This window comes from Ursus arctos, unplaced genomic scaffold, assembly GCF_023065955.2.
Source record: "Ursus arctos isolate Adak ecotype North America unplaced genomic scaffold, UrsArc2.0 scaffold_28, whole genome shotgun sequence".
Classification (NCBI taxonomy): Eukaryota; Metazoa; Chordata; class Mammalia; order Carnivora; family Ursidae; genus Ursus; species Ursus arctos.
In genome coordinates, this window is record NW_026622963.1 from 21,187,604 (window position 1) to 21,207,008 (window position 19,405).

Sequence of the window (19,405 nt, forward strand, 5' to 3'; positions counted from 1 at the left end):
AGGGGGTATGGTGTGTGGGTGGGCATGTAGCCTTGGGTCGATGGACTCCTCGGCCAGTGGGACAGGGGTACGGCTAGCAGAAGGCCAGAGTGCAGTCTTTTCAAACAAGGCCAGGGTGGAAGGGTGGGGCTGAAGCTCAGCGCCCTCGGTACACAGTTGGTGCGTAATGATATCACTGACTGATGCCTGACAGAGCCACGGAGGCTGAGCAGTTTCAGAATTGCTGCGGCATGTGTAGATGGACTCCTCTTCTACCACCACGCCCTGGAAACATCCACCTAACAGCATGGCGGGGCTGAAATCGCTCAGATTTCGTAAGGTGGCAGCTGAGGAACATTCCTGCCCTCATAAACTCACGGGAAGATGCATTTACTGAGAAACAGCTTTACCTGGCAGGGAAGAGAAGCGTCCAGGCTCTCCCCCCGCCAAACAAAAGGACATCACTGAGGCTCCGCTAGGGATCTGTTGGTCCATTTTAAGAGACTCGACACAAGGTTAAGGTGGTCGATTTTCTGTACGTTTCAGACGATACTTGCACTTGGGGTACTTGCTGTCGAATATTATGGGATCCTTCCATTCACGTTCACGTTCTTTCAGAGCGTGCCTTTCTTTCACAATGACCTTAAGACCTCCATATTGAAATCTCACTAACGGGAATGACACAGAGAGGGAGCTCTGAATCCCCTCACACAGCGCCGGGAGCCGGCCGCCTGGGTCGTCTCTGTTCCAGTCCCCCCTCTGCTCTTCTCTAGTTTCACACGTTGTCCTGTTTACCCTGACTCAGACCAGTCATTCTCGGTAGCACTTCTGCAACTATAATTCTTGGTGGAAAAATTTTGAGGAAATAGCCCATAAATCTTAGCTTAAAGAGAAAAGACTTTAAAAAAGAAGACTTAGGAATGCGAGACCCCAAATCAGGATCAATAGAGGAATAGCCAGAAAATCACATGGACACATGTTTGACCTTTGTCCCCCAGGGAAAAAGGAATTGGGCATGCACAAGACGTGACCTTGACAAAGGAAACTCTATATGTTAGCACAGTGTTTTCTCTCATTCATAGCATTGATTTGTATTGATAGAAATCAGAGAGACTGAAATGAAGATTATATAAAAATGTATTGGAGAGAAAGTTAAGGATACTCTCTTGGAAAGAATGTTTGTTTGAAATGTCTAGAAACCTAGGGAAATTTTTATTTATTTATTTATTTTGAGATTTTACTTACTTATTAGAGAGAGAAAGAGAGGACAAGTGGGGGGAGGGACAAAGGAAGAGGGAGAAGGACAAGCAGACACCTCGAGGAGCACAGAACCTGACCAAGGTTCAATCCCCAGGCTCCAAGATCATGACCTGAGCTGAAGTCAGACACATAACCAACTGAGCCACGCAGGAGCCCCCAAATTTTTGTGTTTAAATAATATGTTACGTTTTCATACACTATACCCAGGATTTTTTCCTTCCAGACATTTTTGCAGGCAAAATAGCTTTAAGTTTGAAGCCATGGGTTTAATCATTAGTCAAAAGCAGTACAATGAATAAATGAAATATTTCCCTATATTCTGGATAGACTTTGCAGATGCCCTGCGTAAGTCTCTGTCTCTCTTGATCTGTCTGTCTGTCCGTCTTTGTCTCTTTCCTTATCTACTTAAAATCTGGGCGTTATACCTATGTTTTTTTTTTTTTCTTTAAGGGGCTTCTTGCAGTAGATCGAGACTGGATAAGAATGACTCGTTCTGTTCAGTTTTGAGATCTTATGAATTATTTTCTTAGGGTGAACCAGTAGCAAGGAGTAGTGGCCATGGACAGAGGAAGCAGCTGTCCCAGCCAAGGAAGGGAGATGACCCATCCTCTTTATTCAAGGGAGCAAACAGTGGCTGTTCCAGCAGGTGCCCATCTGCCAGCCCCACACCAACAGTTCTTGCCACAAGGAAACCTTGCCTTTCATCCTTCTAACTTTTTCTGTGATTTCAGAGTCAATGAACAAAGCTGTTGAGAATGAGCCACTGAGATTTTTTTCCTGCCCTCTACTGTAGGCTCCCCCGCCCACCGCACCTCACCCTCATCTGAAGATTACTAGAATCTTCGTCATCTCATTCTTTTCCAAAGACTGCTTCATTCTGCGGGGGCAGCAGGCTGTGTGACCGGAAACCCTGCCTTTAGCTATTACATAAGCATATATTTTTAAAACATTAACATTTGGGGCGTGCTTCAGCAGTGCGCCTTAGTAACCCCAAGTCCTTCCCTGAAAGTAACTCGGCCTCCTCCTCGTCTGTGAGACGGATGTTCGAAATTCCTTCTTGATCAAGATGTGGCCCCACACCCTTCTGTAGGTTTTACTGTCTTTCGTAAAATGATTCCTTTGAGGATACTGCCCATGTTGGGTTGCAGTGATGAAAGAAATCCCATTGTCACTGAGGAAATGAGTTACTCTCTCAGGTGACACTCGTCCCTCAGAAAAGCTGCTGCCTTTCTGACTCTTAGTTCAGGCAACTTTAATACTGACGAGTAGATCGCAGGAAATCCGTGAATGAGGGCTCAGTGCTGGGCCACCTGCAAGTCCATTGATGAGGAAAGGTGAATCGTGACAGTCCTATAACACCTACAGCACTCACTATATGCCCCAAGTTACACAGAGTGATTTAGACACAAAACCTTATTTAATCCCGACCTAGACTGTACAGAAATTGAATATATTGTCCCTGTTTTACAGACGAGGAATTCAAGGGTTGGAAGAAGTCACGTGCTCTCCTAGCTCAGGTAGCTGGAAAGGGGTGACATTGGGCATTCAGAGTCCCAAACCCTTCTTCCTGGATACGTCAATAGGCCTTGGGTTCCCGCATGTTGTGTCCTAGAAATTCTACCCCAGGGTGTTGTGGGGGGTGGTCTGGGTATCACCCCAGGTGAGTCTGATCATTCAAAAGGTCTGAACTGGATGACGCTGGGTAGTACAACGTCTCCAGGACTGTCCCCAGGTTTTCTGTTTAGGTTAGCCCAGTTTGTGTCCATGATGTAGGCTTCCCTTATTGAGAGAAGGATATGAAACCAGTTATCTTTTCCCTGCAGTGAAACATGTGGAGATTATGGGGAGAATGCACCTGTGAAGGAGTAGGGGTGCCCCGTTACTCTCCCTTGGGGAATCTTTTTAAACTTAGCATTTAATCTTACTGTTTAAACCAGCCTGACATCGGATTCTTGCCCAGACCCAATAAGGTAAAGATGATAAGATAATGTGACTCCATAACCTAGATCCAGCACTGTGCTGTGTTCCGGTATTTCTACATACCAAATCACTCTTCATCTGCCATAGGTCTTTGCGGAAGGTAGAATTAGCACCATGGAGCAAGTGAGCCTGCAAAGAATTCAGACAGACTGAGTTGCCCAAGTTCACCGTGTTGGTTTTTTTTTCCCCTTAAGATTTATTTATTTATTTTAGAGAGAGGGAGGTGGGGCGGAGAGAGTAGGGGGAGGGGCAGAAGGAGAGGGAGAGAGAGAATCCCAAACACTCCCCACTGAGTGCGGAACCTGATGTGGGGCTCGATCTCATGACCCTGAGATCATGACCTGAGCCAAAATCAAGAGTCGGACACCGAACCGACTGAGCCACCCATGGACCGCCCCCCTCTTCCCAAGTTCACTTAGTTTTAAGAGGCAGGACTGGAGCTCACACCGGGGCTTTCTGACTCTAAAGCGATAGTTCTTTCTCAAGTTTTCTGGCTGTTTGAGGTGGTGTGTGAAGCACTGCATTCTTTTTTTTTTTTTTTTTGATTTTATTCATCAGCTACAGGCTTGCAGTATATATGGCGGTCTTGCTGAGTCTTCTTACCTGGGACTAACTGGCAGGAAAGCTCCTGCAGCACCCTTCAGCCATCCCCAGGAGGGCTTTGCAGACTCTAGGCCAATCCTCTTGTCTCACAGATGGGAGAACTGAGGCAGAATCAGGGCCTCTCCTCAGGCTCATCTGTGAGTGAGTCACTGTCAGCAAGGTTCCCAGCCCCCTTGCTCTTGCCTACATCACTCACTTGTGCCTGAGACTAATAACAGGGTAATTTGTGGACCAAGATGTATGACTCACCAGGCCAGGGAGGAGAGGTTGTGAGGAAGGACTTGGTGGAGAGGAGCAAAATATTTAATAGCAATTGGAAAGGAGCTGCTGACGTGATGCTAATTGGGTTAAAATTTCTTTACATTGCAACAGCATTGCTTAGTTACCCAACTCTTAATTTACATTGTAGACTTCTAAATTTAACTAAACAAAAAACAAAAACAAAAAAGGGGAGGGAATTCTGCCTTTGAAGGCAGAATTATGAACAGTCGATCCTGTGTGACTTTCTCATACAGTCCCTCCCAATCAGCTTATATCTGTTCTCTTTGAGCCCTAGGACTTACATCCTTCTAAGACTTATCTGTTCTGTAACTTTGCTTCCCATCCTGCTGATGTCAGTCATACCTGTTTTTCTGCAAGTTCCTATCCATGTTGCCAGTCTAAGTAAACTTGCTTGGTCACTTACCTCTTTCTTGGCCTCGAGCTGGGCTTTGGCAATCTCTGTCAATTAGCGACTGGGACAGAGATACAGCAGAGATGTGATAAAGGTGAAGGGGCATCTGGAAGAATGACATTTTGGCGAATGCTGCCTCCGTAAACTGCATTTTCTATCTTATGTTTATTACCTTTGGAATGTAAAGTCAGTTTAAATCTATTTATTTTTTATTTATTTTTTTAGAGGGGCAGGAGGGGCAGAGAGAAGGAGAGAGAGAATCTCAAGCAGGCTCCCCCGCTCTGCTGAGTTTACAGCCCAACACGGGGTTCGATCTCATGACCCTGAGATCGTGACCTGAGCTGAAACTAAGAGTCAGACCCTCAACTGAGCCACCCAGGTGTCCCTAAATTCAGTTTATAGATAGACCTCAAGATCCTGTCTTTCTACTGACTACAGAAGCACACTTTATTTTCTCTGAAATTGTTAGAATAAAAACGATTCTGGTAGTTAGCTTTCAGATGTATAAGAAGAAGGCTGGGAGCAGTTTTATGTAGGTAACAAACTTGCCTTACTCAGCTATTAGCTTTTGTATATGACGTATGTACATGAAAAAAATTACTCTTTCAAAATGTTAATGCAAAATAAATCACCTTAGTAACATTTTTTAGTAAGGGGCAACTGTGTGTGTATTGGGAAAACACTGGCTTTCCTGGATTTGCTTGGACAAGGCACCTGTATTTCCCTGTGACTGTTTCTTCATATCAATAGGACTGGACTGGATGATTGTATGATTTTTAGAACAAAATGTATCTTTGTTGACTTGAGTCATTAATAAGAAATCAATTATAAATTTTCCTAATATAGGATCAACAGTAACAAATTATCAACAGGAACAATAATTTAAAAATTTTCAGCACCAAGAATTTTACCCTTTTTTCATGTTACCTTCGGTTTGCCTTTACACACACACACACAAACACACACACACACTTAGATTTATATGTATAAAGTAGTATAATAATGAAATCTTATACTATCACATAATTAAAGTATAGCTATAATTTTGAATTTTTTTTTACATGTCTAAGCACTTCCCATGTTGGTAAATATAATTTTAATATTAGCCGAATGTTACTGCATAGAGTTAACATTTCAAAATGTACTTAAACATTCCAGATTTTTAAAAAATCATTATTATGAACACTGAAGTATTATTTATTAACTATAGCCTAAACATATTTTTTGTCCAGTTTCACATATCTTCCGAGGTAGGCTTGAATATTTTAGTGACTCCTAAAATTTGTTACCCTAAGAGGTTCATTTATGCTGTTTTTAAAATGTTAGAGTTTAAACTATATCACAGTACTGTATATATTTTTTAAATAACCTCTTTTAATTTAACAGGTGTCAGTTATAGAATTTTAGGACCTGAAAGTTCATTTAGCTCCTCTCTTTGGAAGGGCAAATGGTATTAACAGTTTGACTCCAATTGATTATGTAACAGACATGTGATAAAGTAAATTACAAATATTTACTCACTTACTCATTTTAACTACCTTATCAGGGAGGTACAGTTATCACCTCTGTTGTATAGATGGAGAAACTGACGTTAAGTTAGTTGTCCAAGGGCAACTAATTGCAGAATGAGGCCTTAAACTCAGACAGTCTGGCTCCAAAATCCATGTGCTTGACCACTGTGCTATATACTAACCCCCTTAACATCTATTGAGCGCTTACTGTTTGTACACTTACGGTAGGTCAACTTAGGGATGCTTTTGGGAGCAGAACAGGTATCATGCCTGCTCTCCCTGCATCCTGAAGTCTGAGGAGGGCGCCAGATTTTAATCGAATCAACATACAAACATATAATTACAGATTTGATACAGGTTAGAAGGAAAAGAGCACGGAGTGATGGCAGAACTTGATTTAGATTTGGAGCAGTGGGGGAGTAGGGGTCACGGAAAGTCTTGATGGAGGTCTTAGGGAGGCCTAAGTTGAAGCTTGAAGAACAAGGAGGAGAGAGTTGGGTGATGATGGGTAAAAGGTGTCTGGCAGAAAAAATAGTTCATGCACATGCCTGAAGGCAGGAAGGAACTTTGTCTTTTGTTCTCAAGAGTCAGAAAGCCGACCTGGCTTTGTGCAAAGTGAAGGGGAGGGGGAGGCACAAGCTTGGAAAAGCAGACAGGTGCCCAATGGCCTGGGGGCTTGTTACAAGCTTCTCATTTATAGGAGTGTGCAGAGATGGGGTAGGGCCCTCGAGGAGCAGCCTCCAAAGGAGGCTGGGTCTGCTTAGGACAGGAAGCCTCTGGCGGAGCCATCCCCAAGTGGGGTTTCTTCTGCACATGACAGCAAACGGTAACATGTGATTTTCTAGGAATTAAACTTCGTTGGCTCAATATTTAAGATAGGAAGGGACGATTTAAGTTAGGAACCCAGATCAAGGCATATTGTGAAATTTTATTACAGAGCCAAGAGAAACATGGCCTGGAGAGAATAGCACTAGGGGATAGCCCGGGCTTCAAAGAGAACTTGACCCCATACAGATGCCAAGTGCCTAGCTGGCATTTTAGGGGTTTATTAGTTTTGCTGGGAAAATATCCCAATGATGTTTACTAACAGGGAGGAATTATTGCCCTAGTAGAAAGTGATAGCAGGCTCATGGGGACATTAACCTAAGCTTTAGAATGGAGATAGGAGTAGAGGGGTAGAAGCACATCTTCCTGAAAACTCAAGTCATCGTTAATCTACAAGAAAACTCTACACACAGTATTCGAAGGGCAAATGAAAAGGCTCTCCTTCTAATGTGAACTTCAGAGGCTTTTTTTACTTGTTCAAATAATGAGCTTTTGTGAATTAGTATTAGATTAAGCACATCAGGTTGGACTTTTCCATCAAGGCTGTCTGGGCCCAATCAAGATTGGAGAAATGAAGGATTGGCCAATAGGAAGAACTCTATAGAATATAGGAATCACTGCTATAGGAAACTTATAACCCCTGGGCCGAGCTAGAGCATGCGAGGAAACACCACCCTGCATGGATCCCCCTGAGGGGAAGACAGGTTGGGGAGGGTACAGAGGAGTTACCTTGGTGCCAGTGGAATAGGCTGGAGAGCAGCTTCCTAGAGCTTGCCAGATATCTGCCCTGTAGGGTGCTGAGCAGAGCTGCTCACTGTATAGTGTCTCACTGGAGGCACTCTGCTACAAAACTCCTAAGGGGGGCTGCCAGTAGAATCTGCTGGCTGCTGGGGGCTCCTGGAGCATTTCACTGGGAACGTACCAGAGTCAGGAAGTAAAACCCTTTTATCCTGCCATGTCTCTACTCCATCCTCTGCTGACAGAGCTCCAGGGTTAGCTGGCAAAGGGAAAATAGGAAAAGGACCAGACAATTGCACAGAGCAGGTAAAAAGATTGAATTTGGGGAGTAGAGAGGCAATAAATTGGTAATTGACACTGGCTCCCTACAAGAAGACCTGAAGGCAGAGCAAATACTTAGGATGCTCCCCAGTAGGCAGAATATTAATGGAAATACAGTCCCCCAAATGACTTATGGAAGAAGTCCCCTGATTTTTTTTTTATTATTGATTTTCAGGAGCTCTTTATATAGTGTAGATACAGGTGCTTCCTATTGCAAATATTGCAAATATTTTCTCCCAGTCTGTAGGTCTCCTTTTTATTCTGTAAATGGCAAATTGATAAGCAGATGTCTCCAGATCTTATAATCTACCTGGAGACAATATAACACAATACAACAATATAGTACTTATTTACTTCTCCTTTATATTTTCCCCTCTATGTAAGAATTATGGTCTAAGCTGTTAAAACAAAAAGGACTCAAAATTCAATGACTTACAGAAGGTAAAAGAGTTTATTTCTCTTGTATGTAACTGTCTAGATATGTGGTAGGCCAGGAAAATGGGCTAACGGGCCTCAGAGGTTTCTCCTATACCCTGTCATTCCTATTTTCAGTTATTAGTAAGGAAGAAAGTGAGAAACCAGGAAACACAGCTTGGTATTTAAGGAGATTACTCAAATCAATATCACTGCTGTGTCTTTGATCCAGACGTAGTCACTCATGGCCACATCTAGTCACAGGGGATATTGGGAAATGTCATCTCACATGGCAGGGCAGTCACATGCCCAGGTAAAACCTGGGGGCTGGGGTGGAAGGGGGACTATAAATAAAAGGCAGAATGATTGGAAACTCAGGGTGTCCTGATACCCCTCAATGACATCTTTGAGGTGATACCATGGTTTTGTTTGCAAATACTCTGGATTGTTATTTTTTAAAAATCTGTGGGTCTGTTTTGAATTTCTTCAAGGCTTTAAACTGATATAAAGGTAAAATTTTAAATGACAGAATTACTTATTATCTTGTTGCAAGTCAACTACTTCTCTACACAAAGTATAGGGTTCGTTGGTTGGTTTGTTTTTTTCTCTTACTCTAAGCTCAGGCATCTATAGGCTTTTAATGCACTCACTCAATCATAATAAATATACCTCAGAGGTAAGTTGCTCTATCATTTGCATTGTCTTCCCATTGAAAATGGCACAATTTAAAATGCTTTTAGAATTGGAATTTACAGTTCCCTCATTCCTTACACTATGACAGAAAGCAAGTAGCTGCTAATGTTTTCCTTTGTGTTTTATCTTGAAGGCATAACCAGTTTTCTTGGCTGAGTTGGTAGAGTTCATTCCAAAGAGAACACAAACAGATTAAATGTAGATAAACATGTTTACCTGATACCCTTGCACCAAATTTTAAAAATTGTTTGGCAACTGATAAAAATGAGATTGTTTGTAGATAATTAAACTAGATATCATTTTTGGCTATGGCATCACTCCTGGAGCGTTCAAAAGTCCATTCCAGCCTCGGTTACCCTTCTGTTGAATGCAACAAATGCTTACTTAGTGTTTACTGTGTGGCAAGCCTTGGGTACACAACAGTGAACAAGCCAGACAAGGCCCTTGCTCATCTGAAGCTACCATTCTGTCACCAGAGAACCCTGATCCCACCATAATCTAACTGGTCACCCAGTCTCCAAAGCTCTCACCAACTCTCACCTCCTCCAACCATAATAATACTCTGAGACAGTGAGCATTGATTCCAATGTGTCCTTCTTTCACTTTACCACTCAGAAATACACCTTTACTTCCACTGGAGTTGTCTGCCTAGGTTCCCACCTCCTGTCACTGGCCTCTCTCGGACAGACATGTTCTGTTCTGTAGAGACAGACTCTCGTCACTCTCCCCTGTCCAAGAGATATGTTCTGTAGAGCTATCTTCTAAGGCGATGTGGTTGTTTACGGTAGGTATTGCACGGGTAATTACCAGAATTTCACAATTTGCCCGTAACTTCAGCCTGACTCGGAGTTCTTACCCCAGCAAGGGTTCCAGTGCCACATTTTTTTAGTACTTTGCAAAAATGTTGCTTCAAATAGTGATAAACTTGTGGCCCAGATGGTTTTATTTCTTCAGTCCTGAGGTCAGATTTAATGGTGTTCATCTGAGAAAGTGGCTCAACAGGCTTCCTTCACCCTGTTGGGTTCTGTATCCATGAGGTCAGAAAATAATGAGTCATAAAAACCTACATTAGGGAGATTGTCTTCCTGCAAACTACTGGCAGCTGGAGTCGAAAATAGGGTTTAAAACTTACGCAGTATTGGCAGGTGGGAAAACACAGCTGGGCTATGATGCCACCTCCAATACCGATTCTTCTGCGAAGTATAAAGAAATAACCACAGGTATTTTTCTTGCACATATTTCTTACTTTTAAAAAGAGCTTCAGATATTTTTAATATAAATAGTACAGTTCCTTCAGATGTTTTTATATAAATAGGAGTTGCAGTACTTAGGGAATGGACACGGGATGGGAAAAGGGGACTTTTGAGTAGTGATGGGAAAAATAAAAGCACTGGGAAAACTCAAGGAGTAAATAGATACCTTTGCTTAAAAAGCATACCAAGCAGAGATGGAAGAGTCGTGAACAGAGCTGACAATATTTCAGTTGCCAGAAAGTCCTAGAGTTGAGCTGAATGAATCAAGGTGAGAGGTGGGCTACAAATTGACCTGAGAATCAGTGGGCTTCTCTGACTGTCCAAGAAGTGAAAGAGCCACAGGGAAAGGAGGCTTGAATGACAGATTCCTTGTTGCAAATGCTCGGGACTGTTCTTAGAGCTGTCACCTGTGGGCTCTGAAAAATGCAGGTTCTTCCCTGTGTCAATATTTTGTAATGCTCTTCCCCCCGGGTTATTATTGAAATATTGTGATACTTCATTAACACGGCATAAAAATATTGGTCTACTCGCTGGGTAGGTAATATGTTTTGTCATCTACCAAGCATCGATTTAAGGCTGTGTCAGGGAAACCAGCACCCTCTTTTACATTGAAAATACCTTAAGTGGTGACAGTTAATAATGTCACTGTCAGATTTGAAACTTAGGCAGAACAGGAGCAAAAATGGGGGAGGGGAGGGAGAGAGGAAAGGGGACGCATGAGTGCCCATCAACGGCAAGATGAGATCAGGGGGAGGAACTGACAGATGCCCTCCATTCCTGCTTCTCCATTTAAGACCTCTTGGTTAGAGGCAACGGAATCCACCCCTGACTATCTTAAGCAAAGGACTTTATTGGAAAGGACTCACAGGAAGGCTGGTAGACCAGACTTGGATGACAGTAGAAACCAAGAAACCAGGGCAATCAGGAAGGCCAAAAAGCTGAGAGATGACAGCTATCTTTTCAGCAGCAGCAGCCTAGGCAGGATGCCATCTGCTGCTGCTGGATATCGCTGTCTGCTCCAGACTCAAAGTCCTGAGGAAAGCATCCAACTGGCCAAGCCTAGGCCATCCTAGCCAACTGTCAGCAGACGGAGAATGGCCCACCTTGGCTCTGACAGTGGAAAAGGCTGTGCACCAACTCCCCCCACAGTGGTGATTTCCCGTGCTGCTCTGAGGGCCGGAGGCTGGGCTACCTCCAAAATGGCCCATCCAGTATACCAGGGTCGGGGAAAGGTGGCTGTGAAGGAGGTCAGAGGTACTGGCACGGGCTGGTGGCCTTAGGGGCAGCTAGCGGGAGACCGAGAGACTGTGATCTGTTTCCTGCTAGTAAACCGAAGCAGCCCAGAGCACTGGAGACTGCTGGCCCCAGTTCTCTTCTGCTCATTTCTGTGTTTAGCCTCTGATCTCATCCTGAGAGAAATAACAGGATGGTAGAGAGACTGGCTAGAGGCATAGCCTGGATTTTTAAAGCCCACTGCTAGAACTAAAATATCAGCTTGCGGATGTCTACCAAATACCCTTACCCCCAGGGAGGCTATCAGCTAGGAGAGCGACTTCTCCTTCGGGGGAAGTTAGTCTGGTTTTGCTTTTTAAAGCATGCTATGTCTTTCCCCCAGAAAGTCATGAACTTTCAATCATGCTGAAATCTGAATCTGGATATAGTCTTTCCTTCACTTAATTACTTTTCTGGGTTCGTGGACACAAGCCCGACACAGGTGCATTGGGGCGGTAGCACTCTAGCCCCATAAATGAAATGGTGGGAAGCTGTAGCGTCAAGTTCAGGATGAGCTCTGGGTTAAAAGGGTAGAAACTGGGGCGGCTTCTTCATGGTTTTTCTTTCTTCTTTTTTGTGATATAATTCACAGACCATCCAATTCACCCATCTAAAGTGTGCGATTCAGCGTTTTCTAGTATATTCAGGGTTGTGCAACCAACACATTTTAATCCTTGAACATTTTCATCACCCTAAAAAGAAACTCTGTACCCATTGTCAGCCACTCCCCATTTCTCCCCACGCTCCCCTCATACACCCCGAGGAACTAGTAACCTACTCTCTGTCTCTAGGGATCTATCTCTTCTGGACATTTCACATAAATGGGATCACATGCTTTGCGGCCTTCTGTGTCTGGCTTCTTTTACTTAGCATGTTTTCAAGAGCCATCCGTGTTGTAGCATGAATCCTTTCAATCCCCTTGAATACTGTCTTGAATGCCTACATGTAGAGTTGGTGGGTCATATGGTAACTCCACGTTTAACGTCTCAAGGAGATGCCAGATTGTCTTCTGCAGCAGCTGTGCTGTTTTACTTTCCCGCCAGCCCTGCGCTCAACATCCTTGCCAACGCTTGTTATCTTCGTGATGACAGCCATCCTAGCGGGTGTGAACGGTACCTCTGAGTGCGGCTTTGATTTGCATTTCCCTCATGGAAACGAGGTTGAGCACTTTTCTTCATGAGCTTAGTGCCCATTTGTCTGTCTTCTTCGGTGAAATATTCAAATTCAGATTCTTTGCCCATTTTTGAATTGGATTATTTGTCTTTATTGAGTTGCAAGAGTTCTTAGTCTAGTCCGTATACAAATCTCTTATCAGATGTGTGACTTTCAGGGATCTCTCCCGTCCTGTAGGTCATCTTTTCACTTCTTGATGGTGTCCCTTGGCGCCCAAGAGGTTTTCATTTTGATGAAATCCTATTTATCTATTTCTCTTAATTTTGTCATTTGTGCTTTTGATGTCATATGTAAGGAGGCTTTGCCTACCCCAAGGTCATGACTACTTATTCTTATCTAGTCTTCTAAGGGTGTTAAAATTTAGCCCTGATATTTAGGTTTGTGCTTTGTTCAGCACTAACTTTCGTATATGGTGTGAAGAAGGGATTCTTCACTGTTTCGATTCACAGAAATAATTGATGCTGGTGGCAGCACCTAAAGAAAGAATAAATAATTTGATTTATTTTTTTTTCTCAGTCTGAACTACACATTCCTGGGGGGCCACCCTCCACTTCTGTATTATGTCTATTTCCCTTTCAATGCTTTAGGCTGCGGGGTATTAACATTACCATGGCTTTCGACAATCTTGATTCAGTGCTTACACAAGGGCATTATTTCGACTGGCAGCCCCTACATAGCCTATTTATTTAGTTCTATTTCACTCTATTTTAAGAGTGAGCAAACTATTTTGTATGATGATTATTATAACAATATCAAAAGAAAAACTAACTCATCACCCTTGCTGTTTATTCCCTGAGCCTAGACTATTATTAAATTTGGAGCCAATCAAGTAATGAACATGCTGAGGCAAACTTTTAGGAAAAAAAATATCTTTGCCCTTGCAGGTGTAGCTCATTCTGATGTGGTGAGGGTCAAGGCCTGGCACAAGATTTGCCCATTACAAGGAGACTCCCATGGCCAGAGTTGGTTTCTGAGATCTATAGGAAGTTTGAATCTCAGCGGGACTTTGACTCAAGGCTTAGGCTCTATCTGGCTGTGCATTCAAAACAGATTTCCTCTCTTCATCTCTTCTTTTCTTCAGTTATGTCAGATGGCCCAGGAAACTGAGCTTGGATCCCCAGTTCCCTTACCAAAGTGTGTGATTCTCCCTTCCTGACAACTCTTTCACTTGCTCTCCCTGCCTCCTGAGTCCAGATCCACATGAATCCTGACTCAATCATAAGTTCCCTGAGTCCAGGATCACCCTCTTTCTTTTCTGTATCCCGTAGCTTGATGGAGAGGAAGTATTCAACAAGTCTTTCTTGATTATCTTCATTCCACCATATTTGCACAATTTTGCAACTTTTTTTTAAAGATTTTATTTATTTATTTGAGAGAGGAGAGAGAATGGGAGAGAGAGTCAGTGAGACAGAGAGTTAGAGGGAGAAGCAGACTCCCCGCTGAGCAGGGAGCCCCATGTGGGGCTCAATTCTGGGACTCCAGGATCATGACCCAAACCGAAGGCAGTCGCTTAACCAGCTGAGCCACCCAGGTGCCCAATTTTGCAACTGTTTTAATGGGACTCACCCTCCCCCAGAGTAGAAATTACAATGAAATGATTAACACATGAAAAAGAAGGCAGCCCTTCTCTTTCTACACACAAGCCTTGCAGGTGTGGGTGTGACTGACTTAGTGCTACTTGGGCTGAACCCATCTCTTAAAGGTTGGGAGGGGAGGCACCTGGGTGGCTCAGTCGGTTAAGCACCTGTCTTTGGCTTGGGTCATGAGTCCTGGGTTCTGGAATCAAGACCCGCATTGGGCTCCTTGCTGGACGTGGAGTCTACTTCTCCTGCTGCCTGCTGCTCCCCCGGCTTGTGCTCACTCTCTTTCTCTGACAAATAAATAAAACCTTTAAAAACAAAAAACAAACAAGACAGTGGATGGGGGATGAGATGAAGGAAGGAATTATCTTACCATGCTTTAGCTGTTGCTTGTGGTACAGATTTCTCTGAAGAGTATCAGGGTCCACACTCTGGAATTCTTCCTCATCTGAAAAGGTCAGGACCCCACCCTCTGATCCTCACCTCTGATCAAGCCTTCCTGCTCTCTCTGTCCTTAGCTCACTCCCACCACCCCTGTTCTTTAACCTCCCTATTGCGAATCTGAGAACAGTTTGATTCCTTTCTCGGGTCGACTAGTAAAAGATGAAATCAAAACATCCTCAAGGTCAAAATGTGAAGACTAAACATTGTTCATGGCTTAAACAAGGAGACAAGAACATCTAATTCTGTTTTCTTCTGTAGCACTTCCCCCCCTTAAAACTTCTATTCCCTCCTCCCCATTTTCCTGCCTTTCCAGGTTTATCTCCACTTCTTGTTCAGGACATCTCAGGGATCATCTGTTCCAGTGATCTTTCTCTGACACTTCCTGGCTGGGCTCAGTGTCCATCATCTTGAACCCACCGCATCCTGTACCTTTTGTATTTTACCTTAAGTTATGTCAAAATCATCTAGATATTCAGGCCAGCCTTGCCCACAAGACTGTAAGGTCCTTAAGGCAGGAATGTCATCTTCTTAGTCTTTGTATTTTCAGTGCCTAGCACAGTGGTTGACAAATACTAGAATTTCAGTAAGTATTTGTTGACACGGATGAATTTGAACATACTGTAATATGAAGTTAAATATGCTTGTTCTTTATTTCCCAGAGAAGTTCTTAGGATACTAATGTAGACTTATACATACTTGGAGCTTTCATGAGGTTGATCGTGGGCATGTTGAAGTTACAGAGATTATTGTTAAATGATTTTTTTCATACCATAGAATCATAGAAGAGGAAGATACGTACCCATAATATTAACGTACATTGTGCCAGAAGTGTGAACAGTGGTATGTTAAACTTTAGTTGGCCATGCCACAACCAAAATTGTTCTGAGAGTTTTGGCAGAGTAATTCTTGTTTAATGCAATGAAGTGTCATGAAACCCACCAAATAATAGGATCCCTTTTTGCCTTGTTTTCAAAACTCTCTGGCTTAAGTATTTTAAGAAATGATATTCAATGTTATTTCAATTTTAAGTATTTGTTTCACATGTCTAACAGATTCTTTTTCCATCTCTGTAGAATGTTTCAGACGTTTAAAGAATGGTTTTGGTTGGAAAGATTCTGGCTTCCTCCAACAATCAAGTGGTCAGATCTTGAAGATCACGATGGACTCGTCTTCGTAAAACCCTCTCATTTGTACATGACAATCCCATATGCTTTTGGCTTGCTGATTATCAGACATTTCTTTGAAAAGTAAGTAGGATCTGTGTGTCTTTACTTCACATGCCTCTTCTTTGCCCCAAGTCTGGAATACTGGAATCTTGGTAAGAACTTTCAATAATCTGTTGTTCGGGGCGGGGGGGGGTCCACTAGCAGGTTACAGATTCCTGGGGGAGTTCATCAAATCATATGGACACCAAACATGATCTAGAAGCTGAACAAATAAAAATTAGGAACACAGTCTCCTCAAGTGTGTTAGTTTCACAATGAAGAAAACTGAGATCAAGAGAGGTTAAGGAGCACAGAGCTTGTTAGTGCCATTGACAGTGTGGGGACCCACTTCATCTTCCACGTACCATGCTATCTGACAAAGTATATACGTTCCCAGAAAGGCAATGCTAAAAGAAAGAGTCTGTGTCTAGGGGATACATTATCATTTTAGAATGCCTATAAAATAGCAAAATGCCCCATTAAAGACCTAACTTAATATTTGCTTTACAGCATAGTTTATTTTAAAGGTTTATTGAAGGTTTTAATAGCAGCCCTTCATTCCAAAGTATAAGGAAATCAAAGAAAAAAATATCAATTTGCTTTCTCAGAAAAAGTAAACTTCTTTTCCTTTTCTTAACTTAATTGAAATAGATATTACTTCAACCTTTTTATTAAAACTGTACTTGTGTTATGATAACAGGAGATAAATGTTCATCTATAATCTCTGTAGTTGTCTCTATTTCAAAAAACTGTTATTAGCACATTAACTTTTTGGAGCAAAAAGAATATTTGAATGTCAGAGTTGGAAAAACTTAAGACAAAATTTGATAAAGATCATTTTGTCCAAGACTAACTGTAATGCAGATCATATGTTTACAACCATTTGCAGGGTCCTTATCGCAAGAGTTCGTTTGACCAACTCTGTTTCATGGACTCTCCAAAAGGTTTTTGTGCACATAACAACTTCTCTTGAGCCAACAATGTGCTATAGCTATTGAGAGAAAGAGGAAGCCCCTGGATACCACTTAAACTCTAGCTGGGAACATTTAAAAATGCTCCTCCTTTTTGACCATTAATTCTATTTTTTAGTCACATGTTTGGATTTGTCAAAGAATGCATAAATAAAGTAGAATTTTGTCTCTGCACTTCCAAAATAGCAAATTACTTTCTCCTTTCCTGAAATACTTGCTTCTCTTGCATGGTGTGTGGTGATTCTTGAATTTGGCTCCCAGGTCCTCTACTTATTTGCACTGCAGATTACCTACTTCTTGGTGGACAGCTCCATTTTTTTACGTTGTGATCAGGACAGTGAACTAGAAAACTCTTTTGGTTGCCAAAGCAGCACAGCTGTGGAGGACCAACTTGTTCTGTCTTGGCCGAGGCCGTTCCAACAACAATCAGGAAGGAATACAATCCTCTTGTAATTCCCAGGACCCTTCTTGCTTCTTCCCCAGGGACTGAGCATACTCAGTACGTCATTTTTCCAATCTTCTTATGTAGCTTTAACTCCCAATAACTCAGCGTTAGCTTTTCACATTCTCTGACACTACAGAAAACCATGTGTTGGTCCACTAGGCTCCCATCTCTTTGAATGCAATAGAAGTAAGGAAAATTTAACGGGGGAGGGAGACTATGCCTTTTGAAACCTGTGTTTTTATCTTTTTCAAGGCTTCTGTATCATTTGCATTAGATTAAACCACATGTCATAAATAAAATATTTCTGACACCTTGCATTTGAGTAGAAACTTATAGTTTAAGAAGTATATAAAATCACGAATGATATGATCTCAGTCAAGAAAATAAGAAGTGAGTGATCTGGCCAAGGTCATACAGTTGAACCGACATGCCATGCCACCAGGCTAAGGGGTGTTGGTTTTTAAGTCTCCCATTATATCAGCACTTCTTGGATTTTGCGATGAAATTCTCCTGATGGCAGACAAGAGGTAACTATTGTCTCTTGGGAATACATAAAAACATAGCTTAAAGAAGTCTAGCAAGTGCGTAATTTTCTGAACTATCTTAAAAATTTATGTAAATCTGACACTGTGTTTCAGCATAGCCTATGATATATGTATCACAAGAAAGCTTTCTTCTTTTGTCCTAGACTCTGTTTCTATTACACCTTCTCATTCTATGAAGTGACCAGTAGTTGTGATTTGGCTGGCTCATTTTTATCCTTTGGTACTAGCCAGGAACCATTTAAGATCAGGAAGTGATGTCCCTTACTAGAAAAGCAAGAGCAGAGAGACAGAACTGATGAAGAACAAAGAAGTAGCTCATTTGAAAGTGACTGACATTTGCTTTGTATTTAGGACTACTTTTCCTTATAAATTTTATGGCATATGTGTTTGTGTGTGTGTGTGTATGTTGTTGTTGGCTGGGGTAGGTAGGGGGGAGTCTAGAATAGCACTTTCTAACTAGTTAATCTGGATTCCTCTATGCATTCCTTTAAGTGTCTGAAGTATGATTGGATGACATCTAAGCCACTCAGATTTAGATACTTGTGGAATAAACACATTATCTCAGAGTAAATCATGGTCCCAGAATGGTTCAAGTCAGGGATGGAGGTGGTAAAATCAAAAGGTGATCTTTTTTCTTTTATTTAGTTGTGCATTGAATACATTCGACCATTTCTACCATTTCCACTGAGCAACATAAGCACATGATGGGATAATACGCCATTCTGCAAAGAAAGGAAGGTAGAATGACCCATCTGTAGCAATTTACAAGAACTGAAAAGGGTTGTTACTCACTGTCCTAAACTGAAATAGTCTCAAACTATGCACATTAGACTTAAGTGTTATCTGAGACTTACATTGCTCCAAATATTTTGTTCTTTCATATAAAACCCCCTGCTTAAACTCTGTTCGAAGAGCCTTTGAATCCTTAGGAACTGGGAATCGATCTTATGCCAGTGGGCTATTGTTTCTGTTTAGGAGAAGTATTTAAATTTCACATGTTTAATATCTGCCTAGGGCTGCCTTCTTTTTATTCTATAAAAGAATATTGGGAAAAAAGGGAGGGGGGTTCTGATATTGCTAGGCTTTGGCTCACAAGTAACTGATGAAGTGCTAGATGAAGAGGAGGTTGTCTGGGTGTCTGAATGGGGCCATCTGAAGGCTCAGTTCTGCAATAGTAGCAAACCTAAGAGACTCATTCCTTGGTAATTAACCTAACTTTGAACCATTTACATGGGAGCAGAAGTTCACATTCTTTTTTCTTCCTCTTGGACATTTTTTTTATATTCCATATCCATAAAATGAAAGTTCAGGCAAGTTAATCTCTAAGGCCCTTCTAGAGTTAAGACCTGTCATTTCCCTTCTCTTTTCAGTTCAGTTCATCAAATATTTATTATACTCCTTTCTTTTCTTCTTTTTCAAAATGGATTTTTAAATTAAGTATCTATTCATAATTATTTACACTTACATTAGATGAGGTGATTGATTTTCCAGATTTATTTGAAAAGGAAGGATAATGCTGA

The 19,405-nt window shown here is 42.0% G+C and overlaps 1 protein-coding gene across 1 annotated transcript in view; it reads left to right on the forward strand.

Moving 5' to 3' along the window:
- CERS3 (ceramide synthase 3) overlaps window positions 1-19,405 on the forward strand; it is a 101,104-nt gene that overhangs the window by 10,237 nt on the left and 71,462 nt on the right. Inside the window, exon 3 of the mRNA XM_026510352.4 lies at window positions 15,793-15,966. Coding sequence (XP_026366137.1) covers window positions 15,794-15,966 — 173 coding nt within the window. The 5' untranslated portion in view covers window position 15,793. The remainder of the gene's footprint in view (window positions 1-15,792; window positions 15,967-19,405) is intronic.